This window comes from Ambystoma mexicanum, chromosome 4p (assembly GCF_040938575.1).
Source record: "Ambystoma mexicanum isolate Mex_15411 chromosome 4p, UKY_AmexF1_1, whole genome shotgun sequence".
Lineage (NCBI taxonomy): Eukaryota > Metazoa > Chordata > Amphibia > Caudata > Ambystomatidae > Ambystoma > Ambystoma mexicanum.
In genome coordinates, this window is record NC_090927.1 from 691,393,846 (window position 1) to 691,415,332 (window position 21,487).

A 21,487-nucleotide genomic window follows, 5' to 3' on the forward strand; every position below is an offset into this window, starting at 1 on the left:
GCGGACCCTCGGGCCCATGTAGGAGGACCGCCTGCGGGACATTGAGCAGGAGTTCGATGATGCCCTGGCCCGGGACATCCAAAAGTGAGCCGTCAGACTAGCCCGCTGCCCTTGTACATAGTTATGTAGGTAGTGTTAGGTTTCCTTTGTTTTTTTTATTTATTTTGGACCTTTTGGACATTGGCCAAATTTTTGTATATAGTTTATTTTATTAGTTAGTGTTGTTAGATAGGTTTCATTTCTTTTGTTGGGATAATGGACCCTGGCTTGTTCGTCTGTACATAGTTCACTGTTGGATTTTATTTTTCTTTCACAATTTACCCATGGAGCAATGGCTTTCAATTATTATTTCCCATTGGCTTTTCTTTTGTGGACAGTGACCTTGGACACCATTACTTTGGATTATGATTTTTGGTTTTGCTTTTTTTCACGGACATGCTTCTTTTCATTTTTGTACATTGCCATTTCTGTTTCTTTATTTTTGAATCTATTTATGTTTCCTTTAATACATATTTTTTTATCCAACTTCAATGTGTAGTATCATCTCATTGGTTTCATGCATATCATGATATGGGTTTTGGAATTCACTGACACCCATTGGGTGTATGTGAGGGACATGTGTTTGTTTCAAAACTTGCAATTGGTGTTCTGTCATGTAATTGCCATTTCTGAGTGGGTGGATGCAATACTCGGGTGGGTGTTTTGCATTTGGAGGCTGACCATAGGGACCAGGGATCTAGATTGTGATGACATGTTGGCTGGGGAACATGAGTTTGGGCCTGCTGGCAGGTGCCCCACAGTGCTGGGGGGTGGGGTTGGTGGGAGACATGGGTGGGGGCCTGGTGGAGGGTGCCCCTGCACGGCTGGGGGATGGGGGTGGTGGGAGACATGGGTGGGGGCCAGCTGGCAGGTGCCCCACAGTGCTGGGGGGTGGGGTTGGTGGGAGACATGGGTGGGGGCCTGGTGGAGGGTGCCCCTGCACGGCTGGGGGATGGGGGTGGTGGGAGACATGGGTGGGGGCCAGCTGGCAGGTGCCCCACAGTGCTGGGGCGTGGGTGTGGTGGGGAACATGAGTTGGACATGGGTGGGGGCCTGGTGGAGGGTGCCCCAGCACTGCTGGGGGGTGGGGGTGGTGGGAGACATGGGTGGGGGCCTGGTGGAGGGTGCCCGGTGGAGGGTGCCCCAGCACTGCTGGGGGGTGGGGGTGGTGGGAGACATGGGTGGGGGCCTGGTGGAGGGTGCCCGGTGGAGGGTGCTCCTGCACTGCTGGGGGGTGGGGGTGGTGGGGACATGAGTGGGGGCCTGCTGGCAGGTGCCCCACAGTGCTGGGGGGTGGGGGTGGGGGTGGGGGTGGTGGGGAATAGGAGTTGGACATGGGTGGGGGCCTGGTGGAGGCGGCCCCTGCACTGCTGGGGGGTGGTGGGAGACATGGGTGGGGGCCTGGTGGAGGGTGCCCCACAGTGCTGGGGGGTGGGGGTAGTGGGGAACATGAGTTGGACATGGGTGGGGGCCTGGTGGTGGCTGCCCCTGCACTGCTGGGGGGTGGTGGGAGACATGGGTGGGGGCCTGGTGGAGGGTGCCCCTGGTGGCTGGGGGTGCAGGGGGACATGCGTTGGTGGGCAGTAGTGCAAGTTGACATGTGGGTTGGCTGGGGGGCATGGCCATGGTGGATAGGGTGCCTGCAGGACATGTGCAGGGTAGGCCCCTGTGGTGTGAGCCACCTGCAGGGGCCGTGGAGGGTGTAGAGGGAACATCTGGTAGGACCCACATGTGCAATTCACGTGTGGTGCTCCCTGCGCACCCCTGTAATACACGTACCCTGCTGATATCGCGTGTGAAACTTCCCGCGCACCCCGAAATACACGTAGCCTGGACATTCGCGTGTGAAACTTCCCGCGCACCCCGTAATACACGTAGCCTGGACATTTGCGTGTGAAAATTCCCGCGCACCCCTGATGTACACGTACCCTGATGGAATCGCGTGTGTAACTTCCCGCGCACCCCCTAAATACACATACCCCGCTCAATCGCGTGTGTAACTTCCCGCGCACCCCCGAAATACACGTGCCCCGCTCGCACAGGCCCAATTGCTGTATATTGCCCCTTTTGTAATGCGCAGGGACGCTACCGCCTGCCTTCGTGTGGCGGACGTGTTTCGGCTTGTGCGTGTCTTTGGCTGTGCGTGGCTTTGCCCTATTCCATTCCATGAATACGTGTGGGCGTTCCGTCTGCTTCCCTGCAGTACATCCCCAGTTACGCCCTTATTTTCGCGCGTTGTTCCCCATTCCGCGCGTTACGCCCTGTGTTCCGCCCACTTTCTGGTGTATGCGCCGAGGTTGTGCGCTTTCACTGTGCGCGTCGCCTTTCGGGATGTTGCAGTGACGTGTGCGCCATGCATGGCGCACATCCCGAGGAAAACACGCGCAGGGACTTCCATGAATCGCACGCGTGCGCCTGTTTTTTTGCGCTTGCGCAAAGATTTTCAGCGCACGTTTGTTACATGAATCGGCCCCTCAGTTGGCACGTGCAGAACTACATGAAACTGCCCTTAACAGGGAACTGAATTCAATCAGAATAACTAAATGCAACCGGCATCCTCCTGTGCACGTCCAGTATAGGATACGTTTCCTTAGTTATCGAGTTTGATCTGGAGATTTGAGAAATTTTGTTCTACATACTGATCAAGTTTATCCTAATGCCATTTCACTGATATGCTAATTATTACCTTTGTGGCTTTTGTTAACTACCCAATCCTGTTGGGATAATCCAATATCACAAAGGTTCTGTCCAGTTACCTTTCTAGTACAGCCTGCAGCTTTTATTGGTGCGGAACCTGTACAGTAAAATGTTAATGTCTAGCACCTAGCCAGTATCAAGTACAATGGTGATGTATTTCCAAGTTAAAGTTTATCCCTAGGAAGAGCAGACTTATTTGTGCTAATGGAGTCGTTGGATGACTTTCAACACCTTTAATTTTTGCTTTACGATCTGCACTTGATTATAGGGATTGTGACATATCCTAAAGTCAGTGGGCTCATGGAGCGTGTCACCCCTGTGATAAAATTCTATTGGACATTGGCTAGTGGTTAAGGATGAAAATAGATGCTCTGAATAAGAGTGCAGAATCCTGGTACCTCACATTTCGATTGGTCAGTGCGAGTTTTCCATGAGGACAAGCATTGTCTTTTGATTTGTCTCCCAGAGATGTGAAGGTGAAGATTGACAGCAAAGTTCTTCGGAGATGCAACATCCGAGTACAATGCTACATACTATACCCACAGGGGCTGTGGGCTAAAAAGTGGAGAGTGGGATACTGGGTGAGCATTGGAAAACAATTCATTTAAGACAATGAAAGTCTATTTGATCCCTGCTGGCTTGAGAATGTGGGTTGGAACTTTTGACTGGGGGTGGGATTCATTGGAAACCTGTTCCTTGTGCGGAGGAGTGTTGACCCAGCCAAGTTGAGCCCTAGTAGAATGGGGTAGGATGAATACATCGGAGTATGCTTGGAAATGAAGAACCTACTGTTCATGGAAAAATGTAGAGTCAGGGTGCTACCCTGGAAACATGGTTTTGTGTACCTTCCCCGTCACCTTATTTCCCTTATCCCAGTTTGTGCTGATTTTCTATGACTATTTGTTTTCTGCATGTATTCGGAGCATGAAAAGGACCTAAAGTAGTAGCTTAAGGTGGGGGTATGAGGGTAGGGGGGTACGAGAGCAACTGTTGAGTCTGCCATCCTCATGGTTTCTTGCAAGGTTTGCTGCCTGGGACTGATGTGAGCTGGTGCTTGATGAATGGTGCTTCACTTGTGCTCCTAATGGAGGAGGATGCAATGTCTGAGTGGCCCTTCATTGCAGATTTAAAGAAGCAAGAGTTAACCACATGGGATTGAATTTTCTTTAGAAGACATGTTCTAATGGCAGAACTGCATTTCTGGACAGAGCAGCATACATTTGATTTGTATCCCCTTCATCACTTTCCGTTATATCACCGGTCTCTTCTGAGGTGTAGCTGCAATCACCAGCTTGGGCAGCTTGGGTATTTCAACGTCTTATCTTTTTTTTTCTTTGAAGTTATTCGGCGTACTATGTGTTTAGTTGACCTAGTGTTAATGTGTTAATGTATAGACCTACATAAGGTATCATTTCCTTTGGTTATGGATGCACTGTTAATTTGTAAGCTTCCTGTGATAAGCTCTTGATAAAGAATGCAACTCATTTTTAAGACTTCCAATTAAAAGGAATTACTGTAGACTACATAACGCGACTTAGTTCGAATCTATGTAATGTAGGAAATGTGCGGATATTTAATGAATGTATGGGGGGGAAAAGCTGGGAAAGTTTTATTTGTTTTACTGTATTGGGGAAGATGGAAAACTGGTCGCTTTCGTCAAAAATCCTTACATTTCAACTATTGGATCAACATAAACCCTTGTTAAAGAACTTTTTAATGACCCAATTAAATTGCATAAATATATATGCACCTACCGCTGACTTGGTATTTTGCAGGGGGTCGAACTACTGAAATGTTAACCTAATTTTCTTTCGAATGCGGGTAGTGACACACTTGACCCCACCTCCCTGCACAATTTACTGCCAGATGTAAAATGTATTCAATGCCTTTTTCAAAAATACAAAACTAATTGACCCATGGAGATTTAAACATCCAGCCCAGAAAGATATTTTTCTCCATCCCAAATCTGTCTGACAAATTTTAGATGTATTTAGAAATCTGGCAAATTGTTAATAGGATCAAACCATTAGTTTCAGATCAAGCGCTTCCTAAGTTTAATGTTCAACTATGCAATTCTTATCTTAGTAGATCAGGATGGAGAAGTATAGGTGACCTTGTTTCTTATGGTAACAGATTTTTCAGTCATGTTAAAAATGTTTATTGATACTTCTCCGAACAATGGCTGGATGCTTTTAAAGCAAGTCAATGGATGTACTATGTATACTTTTTTTTGTTTTTCTTCACAACTGTTTTTCTTTAACTGCTTGACAAGGCGACCAGGGCAATCATATCGGTAACATTATGCACAGCAATATACATTTAACATTGACCACATTTCCCAATTGTGTTACAGTATATTATATCGTGTGTAAGTCGTGAGTTCATGCACAAGTCGCCAGACTTCGGGGGGGGGGGGGGAGGATCGGTTTCTCTCAAATAATCAGTGGTGATTGTATGTAGGTAAGCTCGGAAGGGTGGCCAGATGTCTGGAGGCTTGCAACAAGCTGGTTGCAGGGAGATGTATTGTTCCTCAATAGCTGATGCCCAGGTGACATTGCAAAGCCACTGTTTGATGTTGGGGGTAGCAGCTCTGAGCCATAACCGTATACAGCGCACAGCAAGGATCATACAGAGACTAGCAAGATCACGGCATGTTAAATGGAGTAGCAAGAGCTTGTGGAACAGGCAGTTCATAGGATTCGGATCAATAGTGCAATAAAGCCTTTTAGATACAAATGTACAAACCCCTGTTCAATATCCCAGAATTCTGGGACAAGCCCAGAGCATTTGGAGGTAGCTTGCGCTTTCCATGCGGCATCTGAGGCAGCGGGAAGAGTGGTCTTGAGACATTATGTGCAGTCTAGCTGGGGTGTAGTGACATCTGTGTAGATCCTTGAGCTGAATCAGTTGAAACCTGGCATTTAGGGAAACCTCCCACCGAACATCAGTGATGTTGATACCCAGTTCACTGCCCCATGTATCAGAGTTTAGATAGCAGCTTATTTAACCAGTCTTGCAGCTGTTTTTATAGTCTAGACACTACCCCAGGAGGCACAACACTACCCACAATTAATGCTCTAAGTGTTTGGTCTGGGGGCAGCGAGGGGACCTCTCAATGTCTTACTGGCTGCACGACAAAACCCTGCATATTTCAGACACCGGGAGGATTGCCTGCTGGGGTGTTTAGGAAGATAAGGCCATGCCACAAAGGAGCCCATTTTGAACATGTCACCCAGCGTGGAGTAGCCATCGGCTGCCCACAGGTCCACAGTTGCTTTGCTTACTCTAGGTAACCCAGGTAAGAGGTTCCATTGTGGCAGGTTCCTATGAAATGGATGAGGGATATGGCGATCAGCCTCCTTATGTTATCCCATGCCAGTGCTGTGATGGCCGCTGGGCACCTCAGGATCTTTCCACAATGGGGGTAGTACCAAAGAAGGGAGGTCATAGGGCCCGCTCGCATGTCACTCGATCTTCACATGTGGGAGTGGAGAGCCCTCAGCGAACCAGTACACAGCGTAGTGAGTCTGTGCTGCCAACAAGTATTTCTCGATCTGGTGCTGCTAGACCTCTCTAATTGTATGCTTTCGTAAGTGTGGCCCATTTTAGTCTTACCGCTCCAGAATGGCATGGGAATCCATTTTTCCGAGACTTCAGCTCATCGAACAGTGCAGTATTGGGCCATATTGGGAAGTTGGGAAAATGGTACAGTAATTGTGGCAGCACTATCATTTTAAGGAGTGATACCCTGCCAGCAAGGGTTATGGTCAGTTTAGCACAAGTGCACAGCTTCGGCATGAGCTGTAGCAGGTAGGATCCATTGTTCTGATCATACAGCGAGCCTTGCTTTCTTGAGATTATAATCCCGAGATACTTAATCTCCGAAGGAGCACACTTGAACACCATAAGGTCAGTTGGGGCTGAGGTGGCGTCGGTCAAAGGAAAAAGTTCTGACTTGGCACAATTGACCCAGAGTCCGGATGGGCACCCGAAATGAAGGACATCCCTCATGATGGGAGCAAGGTTACTTTCAGGATCTCTGATGTAAATTAATGCATCATCTGCATAAAGCAAAATAATCTTGGGGTAACCCGATAGCCGTGTCCCCTATGCACATGTTTTTGTCACATCAAATGAGCGAAGGGCTCTATAGCTATTGCAAATATAATTGGGGAAAGCGGGCAGCCCCGTCTGGTCCCTCTGCAGATGCCAAATGGCTGGGAGAGTCGGCCATTGGTGCAGACACTGGCCACAGGCATTGTATAAAGTAACCATAGCCATGAAATGAAGCGGGGGCCAAAGTTGCTTTTTTCAAGCAAAGCCCAGAAGAACCACCAGGATACTGAATCAAAGGCCTTTTGAACATCCACTATAGCCACAACTACCCCAACATCCAGATCTCGGGCTAGTATGTTAGAGGCGCCTCAGGTTGAGGGCCGTGGAGTGGCCGGGTACAAATCCTGATTGGTCAGTGTATTAAGTGTCATAGGGAGCGAGCCGGAGGGTGAGCACCTTTGCAAATATTTTAACATCAATGTTGATGAGTAATGTGGGCTGAAATGAACCGCAGTGCGAGCCGGGTTTGCCAGGTTTAAGGAGCATGGTAATCTAGGAGTGACCTATAGCATTTATAAAAGTCCATGGAGAGGCCATCTGGGCACAGGGCCTTACCGGTAGGCAAAGCTTCAATAGCCGGTAATCTCGCCCAGACCAGAGAGCTGATAGCGGGTGCCCGTCCTGGAACGTTTCTATATTCGAGTCAGGTGCTTCATCAGTATTGACGTAGAGGGCCATATAAAAAGTAGGAAATACTTCATTTATACCTAATTCAGTGTGGACTATAAGACCCCATTGGAATCCCTGATTATTGGTATGTGGTGTCCACCCTCTTGTCACACTACCCTAGCCATTAGTCTACCCGGGCGTTCACCCTCACCATATTGCCTTGCAACTCCAGGCTCGTCAAACGTCCGTTAGCGATCGGCGTGTTCTCTGAAGCTGTCCAGTTCCTTTAATTTTGCCTAGAGTAGTCAAGGCCGGGTCAGTAGCGTATTGAATTTCAAGTTGCTTATGTGAGGTCTCACTTTTTCTAATACTTTGACGGATCACCCGAAGTATCCCTGATTCTTTGGCCAGGGCCATGCCGCGGATATAAGATTGGAAGGCATCCCAGAAGGTAGCCAGGGAGTCCACTGTTAAAGTGTTTATCCTGAAAGAGTCACCCACACACTCCCCCCAGCTCGGTCTTGAACACTGTCTAATAGTGCCTGTGTTTCTCGCCTCCAGAGGCGACTGGGGGACTGTATCCCGCCCCAAGACATGGTCAGGGTGATTGGAGAGTGGGTGGATTGGTTTGAGAGTATGTCTGCCTCTATCGTCCAGTTTACTATTGTCCCAGACACAAGCCATTTATCTATTCTTGAGTGCGAGTCATGTACTGTTGAGTAAAATGTGTATCCACAAGACTGAGGGTGTAACAGCCTCCAGGCATCTTCAACACCTAGACTGAACTGTCTTTCTAATATGGTCCTGGCAGCTCTAGTTGGCTGTCGAACCCTATTCCCAGACCTGTCCAGTTTGAGGTATATGATGGTGTTGACGTCCCCAGCCCACAAGACAGAAACAGAAGGGTACATTGCTAATAAGTCCACCATCTCAGTATAGAAGTTGGGGTTGTCTGTTGTGCCCGTAGATATTGAGCATTACCACCTCAGGGCCAGACAGCATGCCATGTGTCAGTATGCAACATCTGAGTGGGTCCGCATGAGTGGCCTTCGGTACATATTGTAGTGATTTGTGGATCAGTCCTAACACCACGGCTTTGGGTAGAATATTGCGTGTAAAAAACACTTCGCACCCCAGCTATTAGTGAATTTTTTGCAGCCTGCCGTCAATGCGTGCGTTTCTTGTAAGAAAAGAATGCAGGCCTTGTGGTGGTCAGCATATAGCTGTAGCTTTCGCATCTTAGCATGGTTTCCCAGAGCTCTGTTTCAACTCATGCACCCCAGTGGAACACCTGGCATTTGTAGGTGGTAAGTCATGGGCCCTATGCGGCCAAGTAGAAAGCACCTTTTCAGAGATCCTTTGGGGAGTTGTAGCCCACTGAAAGCCCCATCAGCCATGTCAACAGTTTCTTTTAACTTTTCCCATCTTCACTCCCTCCTCCCCAGCACCCCTCACAATCGGGCAGGGGTGGGGGGGGGGGGGTGAAAAACCCATAGCAGATATAACATTTTCAACTTAGCATGGGGGAGGGACTGTTTACGTCAACAAGCCTGGTCCACAATACATCAGAGTGGAGTATATCAAGTATAGAATGCACAATAGCATGTTTTTAGAGCCTTCGCAGGGGGGAACTGCAATTGGATTGGAAGTGTGGCCCAGTAAAGGCCTACTATAGTGAGTCTGGCGTTGGCATCTGTTAGGCGGAAACCTGTGCAGTTCCCTCTGGGACCACTGCAAAAGATTTAGGACTACAGGCGTTGGCGGTGAACCTACTTGGTAGCAGTCTGCACCACACAGATTCACTTGGTAGCTGTGGCTGAGCAGTCAGACCTCTCTCAAGAAAAGTTGAGCAGTATGTGGAGTATACAAAATAGGGCAATTCTTCACAGCAAGACAAGCAAACACGCAACGAAGCTTAGTGTAAAGATATTAAGGTATTTATTTATAACAGAACATCTATGAAAAACACTATAGCACTATCACGGCAAACAAATCAAACACAATTACTCTACGAAGTAGAAAACGATCAATCCCCCTAGCAATATGTCGACAACTCTAGGTTCTACCGGTACCACTTATTTTCAGACAGGGGTGTATACCTCAACCTAGATGACACTCAAACATTAGTTAGGACGGGAGAGAAAAGATAGGCAGGTCATGAAATCAACACAGTTCAATCCTTTGCGGATAAAATGCAAGGCGGGAAGGCAAGAATCACAATAGATCATAAAGTTCAGAGGCCAGGCCCACTCGGAGAGAGGCAAGGCGCGATGTCCCAAAAAGTCTCTAGTGGAGATGCATTCAAGTCTTTGTAGCAAATTGTTATCAGCAGATTGAACTAGTTCAGAACAATAAATGAGTAAAGCTTGAAGGCGACCCAACGGAACGGAGAGGATTAAGACACCTCACTCGAACCGATCGAAAGGGAAGCCAGGCGGACACAGTACCTTGTTGTGGAGGGCAGCTCCGGCGGGGGCAGTTGTTCCTGGTGGTGGATGCACGTCGGGTCTTTGCCAAGAGTAGAGATGATCCCGTCGAAGAAAAGTGAAGTCCGGTGCACCACCAGGGAAGAGACCAGCCGCGGAGTGCTCCGTCACAAGGCACCACCTTTTGGTCGCGGTACAGGGGTAGTGGCTATCCGGTTGCCGAGGTGCTCTGCACGGGCAATTCGACCACTGCGTCCTGAGGCGAATAAAAAGCAAAAGAGACTGGTTGTTCCCACCAGCCAGGGGAAGAGACTCTCTGGCAGGGAGATCTCTTCTGTCGTCGGGAAGTGGTGAGTCGGTTCCGCAGGGCTCCACCGGAAGTGTCGTCGTGCAGGTCGGCTCAGCGTTGCCCTCGTCGGATTTTTAGGTCCTCTGGTGACTTCTGAAGATCCAGTCCCAAAAGCCCTGCTTTTATGCAGAAACCCCCATTCATTCAGCCTAGCTGTCAATCAACACATGCTAAGTGGTGAGCGGGAAGGCTCACCACTTGGGCCAATCACTCCAGAGTGCGACCGGAGTTGGCAAGGCAACTCGGTCCAGGGTGCCTAAACCCCCTCCCACACCCCTGTGGTAACCCAGACAGAATGGCACCACTTTGGAGGGTCTCTGTCCAGGGGCCCGCCAAAAGTGGAACAAAGGGCTCAACCTTTGGTTTAGGAGTCACCGAGACGAACAGACGCCATTTTAAAAACCGAGTTCTGGCAGAAAATACCATCTGATAAACTTATTTAAGATAAGGAGACCGGTGGTACGTTGGAGAATAATGAGAAAAAGGGTCAATCTCCAGCAATGGGACGAATCCCATAGGGTTATGGTCGGGGTCGAACATAACAAGTAGTTTCCACTGCCACCAGCCAAAACTCGACAAGGGGGGACGGGACAGTGCCCCCTCGAGTAACAGATCTAGGAGTAATCGAATTACCCCTACTAGTACGTCTACAATAAGATGGTTTGTACTAGTTCTGTTAGTAAATTTAGGTCTAGTAAAGCCAATGGTGACTTTACATGCCTGGGGAGACAGTAGTCAGTCCCCGGGTATGGAGTCTATGGTGGGGGTCCGCTAGGACACCCCAGTGTTACGGCACGTAGGGTGCGGTGTAACACACATAGAAAAACATATGAGACCCTATGGAGTAAAAGACCCCATAGCCCATCGAACACATTGACATTTCAAAGGAATTACACACATACATGTCCAAGAGTGAGAGAAAAGAGTCGCACTCTTGGCAGGATGGAAAAAAACAAACTCCAGAAATCCAGCAAAGCTGCTGGGGGACTCACTAGGTTAGGAAATTCAGCCTAAACAGAGAATTCTCCCTAACAGCATCAGAGCTACGGCTTATAGAGTCAGCCACTAGATCGATGGAAGGATAAAACTGGTTCACCCAGGAAAGTGTTGGTCGAGGAATTTCATAGCCTCTTCGGGATTGTGACAAAGTAAACTTTCTCGGAGTGCTCTACTCTTAACTTGGCGGGCAATAGCATAGCGTACTTGATCGTTTGTTTACTGCCACACAGGATTTCCCTCCTGCTGCACTGTGATGATCCGGATATAGATTAATTCTGTTAGATTCCAACAGGAGCTCCCCCTTGGCCCTGGAAGCCCGCAGCAGCGTGTCTGTCTCAGTAATTCAAGACCCTGGCGATAATTGGGCGAGGAGGGGTTTAGGTTTTGCGGATAGTGAATGATGAGCACGTTCTATAGCAAATTGAGGCGAGAGCTTGTGGCACTCCAGAGCAGGGAGAGAAGTGTGTTCAACGTAGTCTTCCATGGAGCCAGTGATGTTATCCTCCGGGACCCCAATTATGCGTATATTGTGCCGTGATCGTGACTTAATCATCATTTTTCTTGCTGATGGTTTGCACCTGTTTGGTGAGTGCAGTCAAGTCATCTCTGAGTGCTTTGATGTCTTCTGTTAGCCCAACTCTGGACTCTACCTCGGTGACCAGGGTGTCGGTCTTCTCCATGCAGGCTTTTATGGTGCTAATCATGCCACTCGTGTCGTCGAGTTTGGTGTTGAGGGTTGTAAAGCCCTACCTCATGTAGTCCATCAATCGCTGCATCTGTGGCTTCCATGGTGGTAGGCGTGAAGGGGCCCTCCCTAGCTTCTTCCAAGTTTCTGGGCTTTTTGGGGGGCAGTCTTGGAGTACAGGTTAATGGAGTTAACCCCCCCTCCCCCTTGGTCATAGCCGCTCCATGCGTTGCAGACTCGGGTAGGTAAATGCAGTGAAGCAGTTGTTGCCAGTTAGAGGATGAGGTTAAGCAGTGGGTGCCGTGCCCGGGTTCACACCCCACGTTTGGGGTTCAGTGGGAGTGACTTGTGCCATCGCTGTCCTAATTGGTGGTAGTATCTGTCCTCCAACCCAGTAGGCCACACAGGCCACGTCACAGGGGGTTGCAGTGCTCCCGTGGTGTGCAGAGAACATACGCTACATCTGTAGGGTAGTCCCAGTGGAGGTGCTGTTCTTTAAATTACAGGCTGCCTGAGGAAGGCAGAGCAGATCAAAGGGGCCCAGAAATGCCAAACGAGGGCCAGCAGAGACATGGAGGAGGAGGGGGGGAGGTGGCGGTAGGTAGTGAGGTTTCAGTGCGCCACCAGCATATGGCCACCCACCATGTCAGTGATTACATAAATGTAATAAAGCAGTAGTTTCCAGTCAGGATGTGGGAGAAGCAGCAACCGCGGTGGGATATGCATCCGAGTTCACACCCCGTGTTGGGGCTTTAAGTGGGAGTCATTTGTGGTGTTGCTGCTTTTAATGGTGGCAATATCTGTCCTCTGACACAGGAGGCCACACAGGGGAGGTCTCTGGAAGTTGCAGTGCTCCAGTGGTGTGCAGAGAAGATGTGCTACACCTGTAGGGCAGTTTCAGAGAAGGTGTGGTCTTTAGAGATATAGACGAGCCACACGAGGTGAGCAGAGCAGTCAACAGCTGAGGGCTCCCAGGCATAAAACAAAGTAGTCCAGCGATGCCTGGGGCAAGCGAGGGCTAGGAGTGATGCGTGGAGGATGCAGAGGCCTCAGGATAATCCCACAGGCAGCAGGGTTTCAAGGTGTTGCCACCACACGACTACTCATAGCGCTGGTGCTCATCTAGCAAGGCAATCCGTCAGAGCTGTCCTGGATCGTCAGGCGCAGCAGGAGCTGGACAGTTAAGGGCTTGTAGACATAACCTGGTATCAGTGTAAACTGGCAGGCCCCTGCGGCCTCTTCTGCACCGGCCACCCAGCGCGAGAGTGCGTCACGGTCTCAGATGCAGGTTGACATGGGGAAGGTGAGCAGGCCGAGGCAGCGGCCCATGCTGATGTTCACCCAGGCAGCAGGATGCCGCCAGTGACCGACCACTCACCGCGCCATTGCACACCAGGCAAGGTGACCTGCCAGGGCTGCTCCGATGCATCAGGTCTGATGGTTGTAGGGAGGTCTAAGGTGCCCAGGCATAAATTCATGTCAGCAGTAACAGGCACATTTCTGTGGCCATGCCTGCACCGCTACCGCAGCTCCAGAGGCGTATCGGTATTAGAATGGCGCAGGGCCGGTGGGCCTAAGCAGCAGTCAGGCCAGTGGTGCAGCAGTCGGAGCGATCCGGATGCCGATCAGTGGGACTGATATAGCCCTGAAGTGGCCTGGGAGGAGACTCGACTCTCCTATTTAAACAATTCTCAGTTTCAGCTTCATAGAAGGGTGTATACTACCCTGTGTTGAGATCTCGAGCTGCGGCGCAACTCGTTCAAGCGGCCATCTTCCTTCGCACGCAACAATGCCCCCTACTATATATTTTCTGACATAGAACAAACTAATAAAATATACCACCTATAGCCATCAATACAGCACACTGACTTCAGTATGATTATTTTTTTATTTGTATTTGGTTTCATTGAAACCTTTACAAAATAACACCACCATACCATCATAAAATAATTATGACATTAGTAATTTTACCTGGAATTAAAAAAATCTAAAAATGGATTTCAATTCAAATTACAGCATTTCGTTGCTTTACATGTTTTGTAAAGGGGATCACCATACTTCCTTTACTCTGAGCCCTTTTCTGTGTTTTAGATTAGACTGGTCTGGGTAGCTATGTAGTAGCTCCCAAATATACTGAATGCCTCTAATTGATAGCTGGTTATTATATCGAAAGTACTCTCCACCAGAATTGATCTGCCACAGCTATCATTGAGTGAATTTCTGAAAGTACTTTTTCAAAATGTTTAACACATTTGGACAATCAATAGATGTCTGAGTTTCTAATCCACCATTGGAGCAGCCAAACCTGCAAATCCTGAACTGGCAGTGTGTTCCTAATACCACAGAATTCTCCTCCTAATGAGAAATAAATTTAACTTCAACCCCATAAATAAGCCTCTATAATACATGTGGAAACCTTTTCAGGTATTGTGATCTCATTCAATTTTATATCCTATTTTAACTGTGAGTAGATTTTATATTTATATTGTCCTTCTCTAGTTTCTAACCAATCTTTCTGCAGATTTATGTTTTAAAGTTGGAGGGTTTCAAACATATGATCATTGATCAAATGTATTTTATCCAAGAGTTTTGTTCTAAAAGTCCAATTTAGTGTTAAACAATTGCCTTTTATCACGCTACTGTGAAGTGTAAGATAAAGGGAATTGGAGTGAGGCGTTAAGATGTTCCTGTATAAAGGGCCACATCTAAATTCAAAAATAGTTTTGATGGAAGTGAGCTCGAATTTAAATGTTGCAACACTGGCTGGAATCCCTAGAATACTTCTGCACAATTTAGCCTCTACTCTTGACCATGCAATATTATGCTCTCCAAATTCTGCCCTATGAATTGAAGTAGGAATTTTCGGTTTATAAAATCGATGCACGCAATGAGTCCTGATTTATTTTTTTAATTTGCTCTGCTGGTAGTAAATTTTGAATAGAAATGTTGAAAAATGAAGCTGATTTTCTGGTAATTAATGAAACATTTCCCTATGATGATAATCTAGTTGATTGATGGAAAGGTATTAAGGATGGGGGGGTCAAAACTTCCACAATAGGTTTGTTCTATGCCCATGAATTACAAAGTGATACTACAGGAGTTTGAGAAATGTTTTCTAGATTATATGACCAGCCCATTGCTACAGGCTAGATTCGAACACATTATTTTCTTGAAGTCCTTATTGGGAACCAGATGCTTAGTGGTTGAAAACTTTTGTTACTTAGATCCATGACTCCATGAACTCTTAAGTTTTAAGGCTGCTGGGTGTCCAGCACATTTTTTAGAAAGGTTTTTCTAAACGAGTCACAATCCATTTAATCATTTAGGAAGTATGTAGTACATCTAGGATGGGATTGTGGTCCTAAAACATGGAAGACTAACTGGTTTGTAATTATCAACTAATCACCAATCAAACAATATTTTGAAACTACTTGGATTAAATGCTCGTTTTTTAAACATTTTTAAATATTGGTTTTATAGAAAAACAAAATCCATCATAATCCCCCACTAAAGCTTTGAAAATATGGTCTACGTTCTTTGACTTGTTGGCGGCATCTTCATATTCAATAAGTGTTATCACTTTTTTCTTTGAAATTCCTAGATTCACTTTTTCAACACATTTCTTTGGGATAATGAAGCTCAAGACTTTATAAACTGCTAGGAAATGATGTTGCCATATCCTTTCAAGATTGTCTAGAAAATCATTTTTCCGGGTCAGACTCGATATGTTATGGTTCTGCAACATGAATGGCAACATGAATGGCTTAAGTGTCATTTGCTGTTAGAATTAGAAAAATCATTTTGGCCCTTTAGCCACCGTCTAGCTCACTTCGAATATGGTAGGTTTCTTCACATTATTAGATACACCAAAGAGATTACACTTTTGAAAAAAATAACTCATGAAAATGAAGCTTTATAATGATCTGAAGAATGGGCTTGGCTGTAAATTACTGATTTTGGAACTAGTCTGCGCCCCATTAATCAGTTTAACCATAAACGTCTGCTACTTTAAGGGCAAGAGCCCACCCACTGCCACCTGGTCCATGCAGTTTGTCTGAACAAGGTTGGAAAGCCAAATACCGATTTGGTGGGTTTCAAACTGAAATGATTTGGTCTTCAGTTAGACCAGATCCAAAGATTAGTAGATGTGCTACCTATCCTATACTAGTGCATGAATTACAACTATACTGGAATAAAGAGCAAAAGTTGGATATTGGAGGACCGGAATGGGAAAAATCTTGATTTTATTAACACATGGCTCCGTTTAAATATGTCCAAACAGTATGTTTCCAATTAATCAGCTTTTGGACCCCAGTTAGATTACAAAGCGACCATTTCAATGTTTGCCAAAACGTGTGCCCAGTTAATCGATGGATTAAGAGTGAATGAACTAAAATGTAAACGTGTACGTCCTTGCACACAGTGGAACGCTTCCATGTTTTGTTGCAGAACCAGGTTCTAGTTTGATGTAATACGTGACGCACCGAATGTGTGCGAATAGCATGCATTTACAACTGTAATGTTTAGCAATGGAATGACTGTCCATCATTGTCTTTGCTTTGTAGGTACAGCTATGGTGAGCCTGTGACTGGACACTTAACTATTTTGATGTCTTCTATTTATACCAATACGCCAGTAGTTGTCAGGCCGACCTTCCCGGTAAGTCAACGAGAAACCTCTACTAGAAATCCCTTTCGAAATATCATGTAATGGGCTTGACTTCAATTAAAATGATTTTTTAATTGTTTAGTTCATTTGCTACTTTCCTTATTGCATAATGTTTATTTCTTAATGGAAAGTCTAAAAAATTAATTACTGCTGTCGCTGATGTTTTATCAGACGTATTAATGTCTCATGGCGGCATAGGTTTTCACATGTTCTGCTTTCCTTTATGCCAGCTGTGAAAACCAGATAGATTAGTTGCGTCGGCGTGTTGTCTAGGATGAATTCTTAGTTTTGTGTATTGCGTTTCTCATTGATCCAAGAAACTCCTGTCGCGATCAGTGCTAGAATTAGCCACACAATGCCGAGAGCAAAGCAGCACTTGGTTTCCGACATGAGATTCCCTCTACAATGAAGGATGCTAAACGAGCGATGTGGGGGTGACACTTTGTGCTACTGTCGCAGGTTGGAGGATTATAGCATGGAGTGTCCTTTGTCAAGTTTAGCTGTAAAGCCTACAATAGACTAAGCTTTTTTTTTTTTTGTAAATGTAGCTGCTTAAAATTGCACATGTTGGGAAGCTGTTTAGACACAGCATTTCGATACTTGAAATATTAATTTGAAATGAGCATACCTTTAGAACAGTACGTCAAAGTCGACTGTACTTTGATGTCAGTCAATTTGATCTCGACTGTTTCTGGCATTTTGGTACTCCAGCACTACCGGGTGGTGGGCTCACTGGGAATTTTGGAGAAAGCTAATTGGCTTTGTCAGGGGGCGCTGCAGCCTAGGCAGAGGCCTGATTGGCAGCAGTGCCAAGGGCAAAGTTGGTGCTGGGGGGCCACACATTTGTCTTTAACTCCCCACTCCCGTGGTGGAGCGGGGAGCGAATTGCTTCAATAGGGCACGGATTACTGCAATTGGGTGCTGATTCTAATGCATCAGTGCCCTACTGTAATGAAATGCGCCCCGCTCCCGCACTGGAACGCCTGTGCCAGCACGAGAGCAGGGCGCATTACCACGCCAGCTCGGAGGAGCCCTTGAAAGACTCCAACCACCCCCTAGCTGGCATGGCGGGGAGCTAATGTGGCGCCCCAGGCAGTTGCCCTGACCGGGCCTAAAGCCGGCCCTGATCCCCTTGCCTCGCTCACCTCTAGCATCAGTTAGGGGGCCACAGGGTTATGTCCCTAAAACCACTTGCCTAGAATCTTACATTTGTGACTGGCAGGGAATGTTTAAGTTGGCATCAATGTTTGGGTGAAAGGAATTGATAACTGCATTTGAAGCTGAAAGATCGCACAAGCCTCCAGTTGGCTTCTGAAATTTTTTCTCAAGAGCCTCAAAGGCCCAAGCCCCATTTTTAATTGGTCCAATAAGTGTGCACCATTTATATCTCCAGATAGCCTTTAACTACGACCCCTAACCAGCTTTGTGAATAGTCAGGGATCATGGGAGTTATAGTCCAAAGCAGTGGGCAAGTTGCAGATTTCAGACCACTGATTTTGTTTTTACTTTTATACTTCCATTCAGCATGGAAAACATGAACTTATTACATCAAATGTATATTGGTTAGTGTTTTCTGTTATATCAGTTTTGATATATAGTGAATATGGATTTTATTTCACATCTATATAAAGATGGGAGCAGCGCTCAACGATTTTCCTAGGTCGAGCGCCGAGAGCGATGTGAGCTTTGAAGAATGGGATTGTGAATGTAGTGTTTTGCATAGGGACGCGTTATGTCACGTCTAGAAAGCAGATATAAATGGTTATATAGTATAGATGACATGAATTTTATACGGGGTATGGAGTTTGCTGCATCACTTTAACATTGAATTTTGCTATAAACTCAATATAAAAAAATGTTCTCAATGACACAGGTTCAAATTGATCTTTTTGATATAAAATGCTCGAGCTACAAATAGAGTGGGATGGTTTTAGTATTTTAAGACCAATAACATTTGAATGCAAATTGTTAATAAAATATGCGCTACTTATAAAATATGGTTGTGTTTAGGTTGAGCGGCTATGGAGTGTGCATGCCCGGGTATGTTTGCCCCACAACTGAAGCTGGCTGAAATATATTATGACAAAGGGTTTTAAGAGCCTGTAGCATCTGCTAGAATAATAAACAGCTGGAATAGTGTTACTGTGTTTTAACTCAGTGTGATTACAAAATATAGAGACTGTTTCTTTAGCCCATAGCAAATTGTTTATCCTTTACAAGTAAAGTGTGGTTTATAATGCTAATGAAAAAAGAGCCAGAACTATTGCCTTTGAAATAATGAAAGCAGTTTACTTTATAAGTAAAGTGTTTCCCAGACCCGTACAAAAGTCAAGCTTTGCCTTTGACAATCTGGCAAACTGCATGTGCCCCTCTGTGACCCAGCAAGCAACTGTGACCTGGAAATGCCGGCGCTGATCAGCTGTGAAACCGCACTGCTGAGGTTTTTGATCTACGACAAGGCCTGTGGAACCCCAGCATTGTGACTCACACAGCAGTATTCTATCCACATCAGCAGAAGGCACAGGTATCTTTATATTTACAGAATACAGGATGTTCAAATACACATGGATGTTAACTAAAACCAACGGTAGTTCGCAAGGCTATTAACTTATGACTGAAGGACAGCACAGGAAACGGCTGACTTCTGAACTTAATTTTAGATGTTGCTTTAAGGATACAGGAAGTGAACTTTTCAATCTACGGTACCACTATAATTATTGCAAGGTAAGCAGAAATACATACATCTGTGCATTGGTGATAAGACGAATGGGCAGGAAAAGGTATGCATTTTCACCCCTTAAAAGGGTTGTCTCGGACTCCAGCAGGGTATCGCTTGCCTGTTTGGGAATTCTGGTAGAGTGACAGCCTCATGATCCCCTGCAGTGTCAACTAATTGACTTGGAAGAGCTGATTGAAACTCTGTGTGGGAGGCATTGTTTTTTGGCTGGATTTGATTGTTGTCTGTGGACACGCCTACTTTTTATTCAGAGTTTATTTCAACATCAAAAAAAAGTAAAATCGGCCTGCCTCATGGCCTTAAAGATGTTTCATGGAGCTTGGAATGCGCTCAAAGGCGCCAGGCTGTACATTTTTTAATTGACAGCCTTGTGCTTTTAATAACCTGTTAAAAAATGTATACTTTACTTGGAATGCTCTGTGGTTAATCATGTCTGCTAGGTAGCACATAGATATTGGTAGCGCCGGATTCTATTTATGGGTGTGAGATCACATGAGCACAGAGCTTATGTTCTAGAACTGTTTTTGAGATTTTGACTACAACACTTTGTTTTGCAAGTATTTAGTGTTTATTAGCGCTGCTACACAGTTGGACACACAATCAACAAGCAATGGGTGTTATGCATGAATTTGAACACATTCTTATTTTTATAAAAGGACCTATTTAATACTAATCAGGTCAATGTAGAGAGAAGTTTTAATGCAACAAAGAATAAACCTGTAGATTCAAACACAGCTCTCAGACACTCAGCTAGGACTGTAAGGAAGGCATGGTATCACCAGTAAGACCGACACAAGTGATCACAATAAAATGGTGTTTATTGAACTTCAGAAAGGGTTTGAAAAACACCTATTCCTAAATCTACAGATTGGAGCAAGCTAGAATGCAGTCTTTGTAGTGTCTTGTCAAAATAAAAGGGCCTATACTAATGAACCTATTGCCAATCCTTACCTCTAAATACAAATATGGTGGGAAACAATGTCATGAACAAGAAAGAAGTGTTCACAAAATATATCAATATGTACAGGCCATTGGCCTCCCTTCCCCGCCTTTTCAGCACGGGAAAAGGCAGTACATTTGAGCTTAGCACAGTCTCTGGCTTATCTAGCACGAGGATACAGTTCAATCTTTAGCATCAGGGCCTTCCGTGCCCAAGTCTCTTGCCTTGCAAAGTCTCTTCATTCAAAGGCCTGATGTGACAAATGATGAGTTCCTTTCCTCTTTCAAATATTCACAAGTATTCAATTTCTTAGGCGACTCACTATTGACCTCAGATCCCCAACAATGGCAAATGTTTGACAATTCCAGGTCTATATTGCCATCACCCTATATACTGCCAAGTCCAACATGATTATGATGACATAGTTCAGGGGACTGCAACCTGTGCCTTTCCAAACGTTTTGGATTGAGACCCCTACAATCCATCATTGACTATGCTGATTTAGACGGATGGGACGTGTAGTCCAAAGCACCTGGAGAGCCAAATGTTGCAGACCCCTTACATAGCTAATCAAAACAAGGATTGGTTCATCAGACAATCATGCTTTGGCATTGTTGTAGCAGACAATGCGTTGAATGGTGCCTTACAAATTGACAACCAAATTCAAGCCCACCATCACCATTTGCTACACCTTGTCAACACATGCTTCATCAGTAATGGTCCTCCTGTGGAAGTGACTAGTGACTAATTTCTACAAGCACCAGTTGCCACTGCACAACCTGTAGCCACCCTTTTGAGACAGTACTTTGAATAGGTTGCATGGGCAGTGCAATGCCATCAGATTAATGTGACTATTGTAGTTGAGATTTAGGGGGGGTCACTTTTTACACCACTGGAGACAGCTGCTGGTTGTCTACTCTGTGCCAAGACCTTTCAGGGAGGACAATAAGCATCCTTCAGCAAGCATCTCTTGAGGTTTCTGCATGAGAAGAAGCTGTCCAACATGGTGAGGGACCATGCCCTTGGCAGGTGATGTGGATGCAATACTTGAATAAGAGTACTTCCAGTCTTCCTTTCCGAACCCATGTTTCATGGTTAGTGGCTGCTTTTCACGGTTGAGGGCTGCTTTCTTGCAGCACTTAGAACTTCAATTGGAAACAAAGACAGCAGAAGAACAGATACCAGTGCACATGGTGCCACTACTACCCACACTGGGAATGTC

General features: G+C 45.9%; 1 protein-coding gene across 1 annotated transcript in view; it reads left to right on the forward strand.

Moving 5' to 3' along the window:
* LOC138453422 (CD109 antigen-like) overlaps positions 1 to 21,487 on the forward strand; it is an 812,557-nt gene that overhangs the window by 165,449 nt on the left and 625,621 nt on the right. The window contains exon 8 of the mRNA XM_069606255.1: positions 16,486 to 16,579. Within this exon, the coding sequence (XP_069462356.1) occupies positions 16,486 to 16,579 (94 nt within the window). The remainder of the gene's footprint in view (positions 1 to 16,485; positions 16,580 to 21,487) is intronic.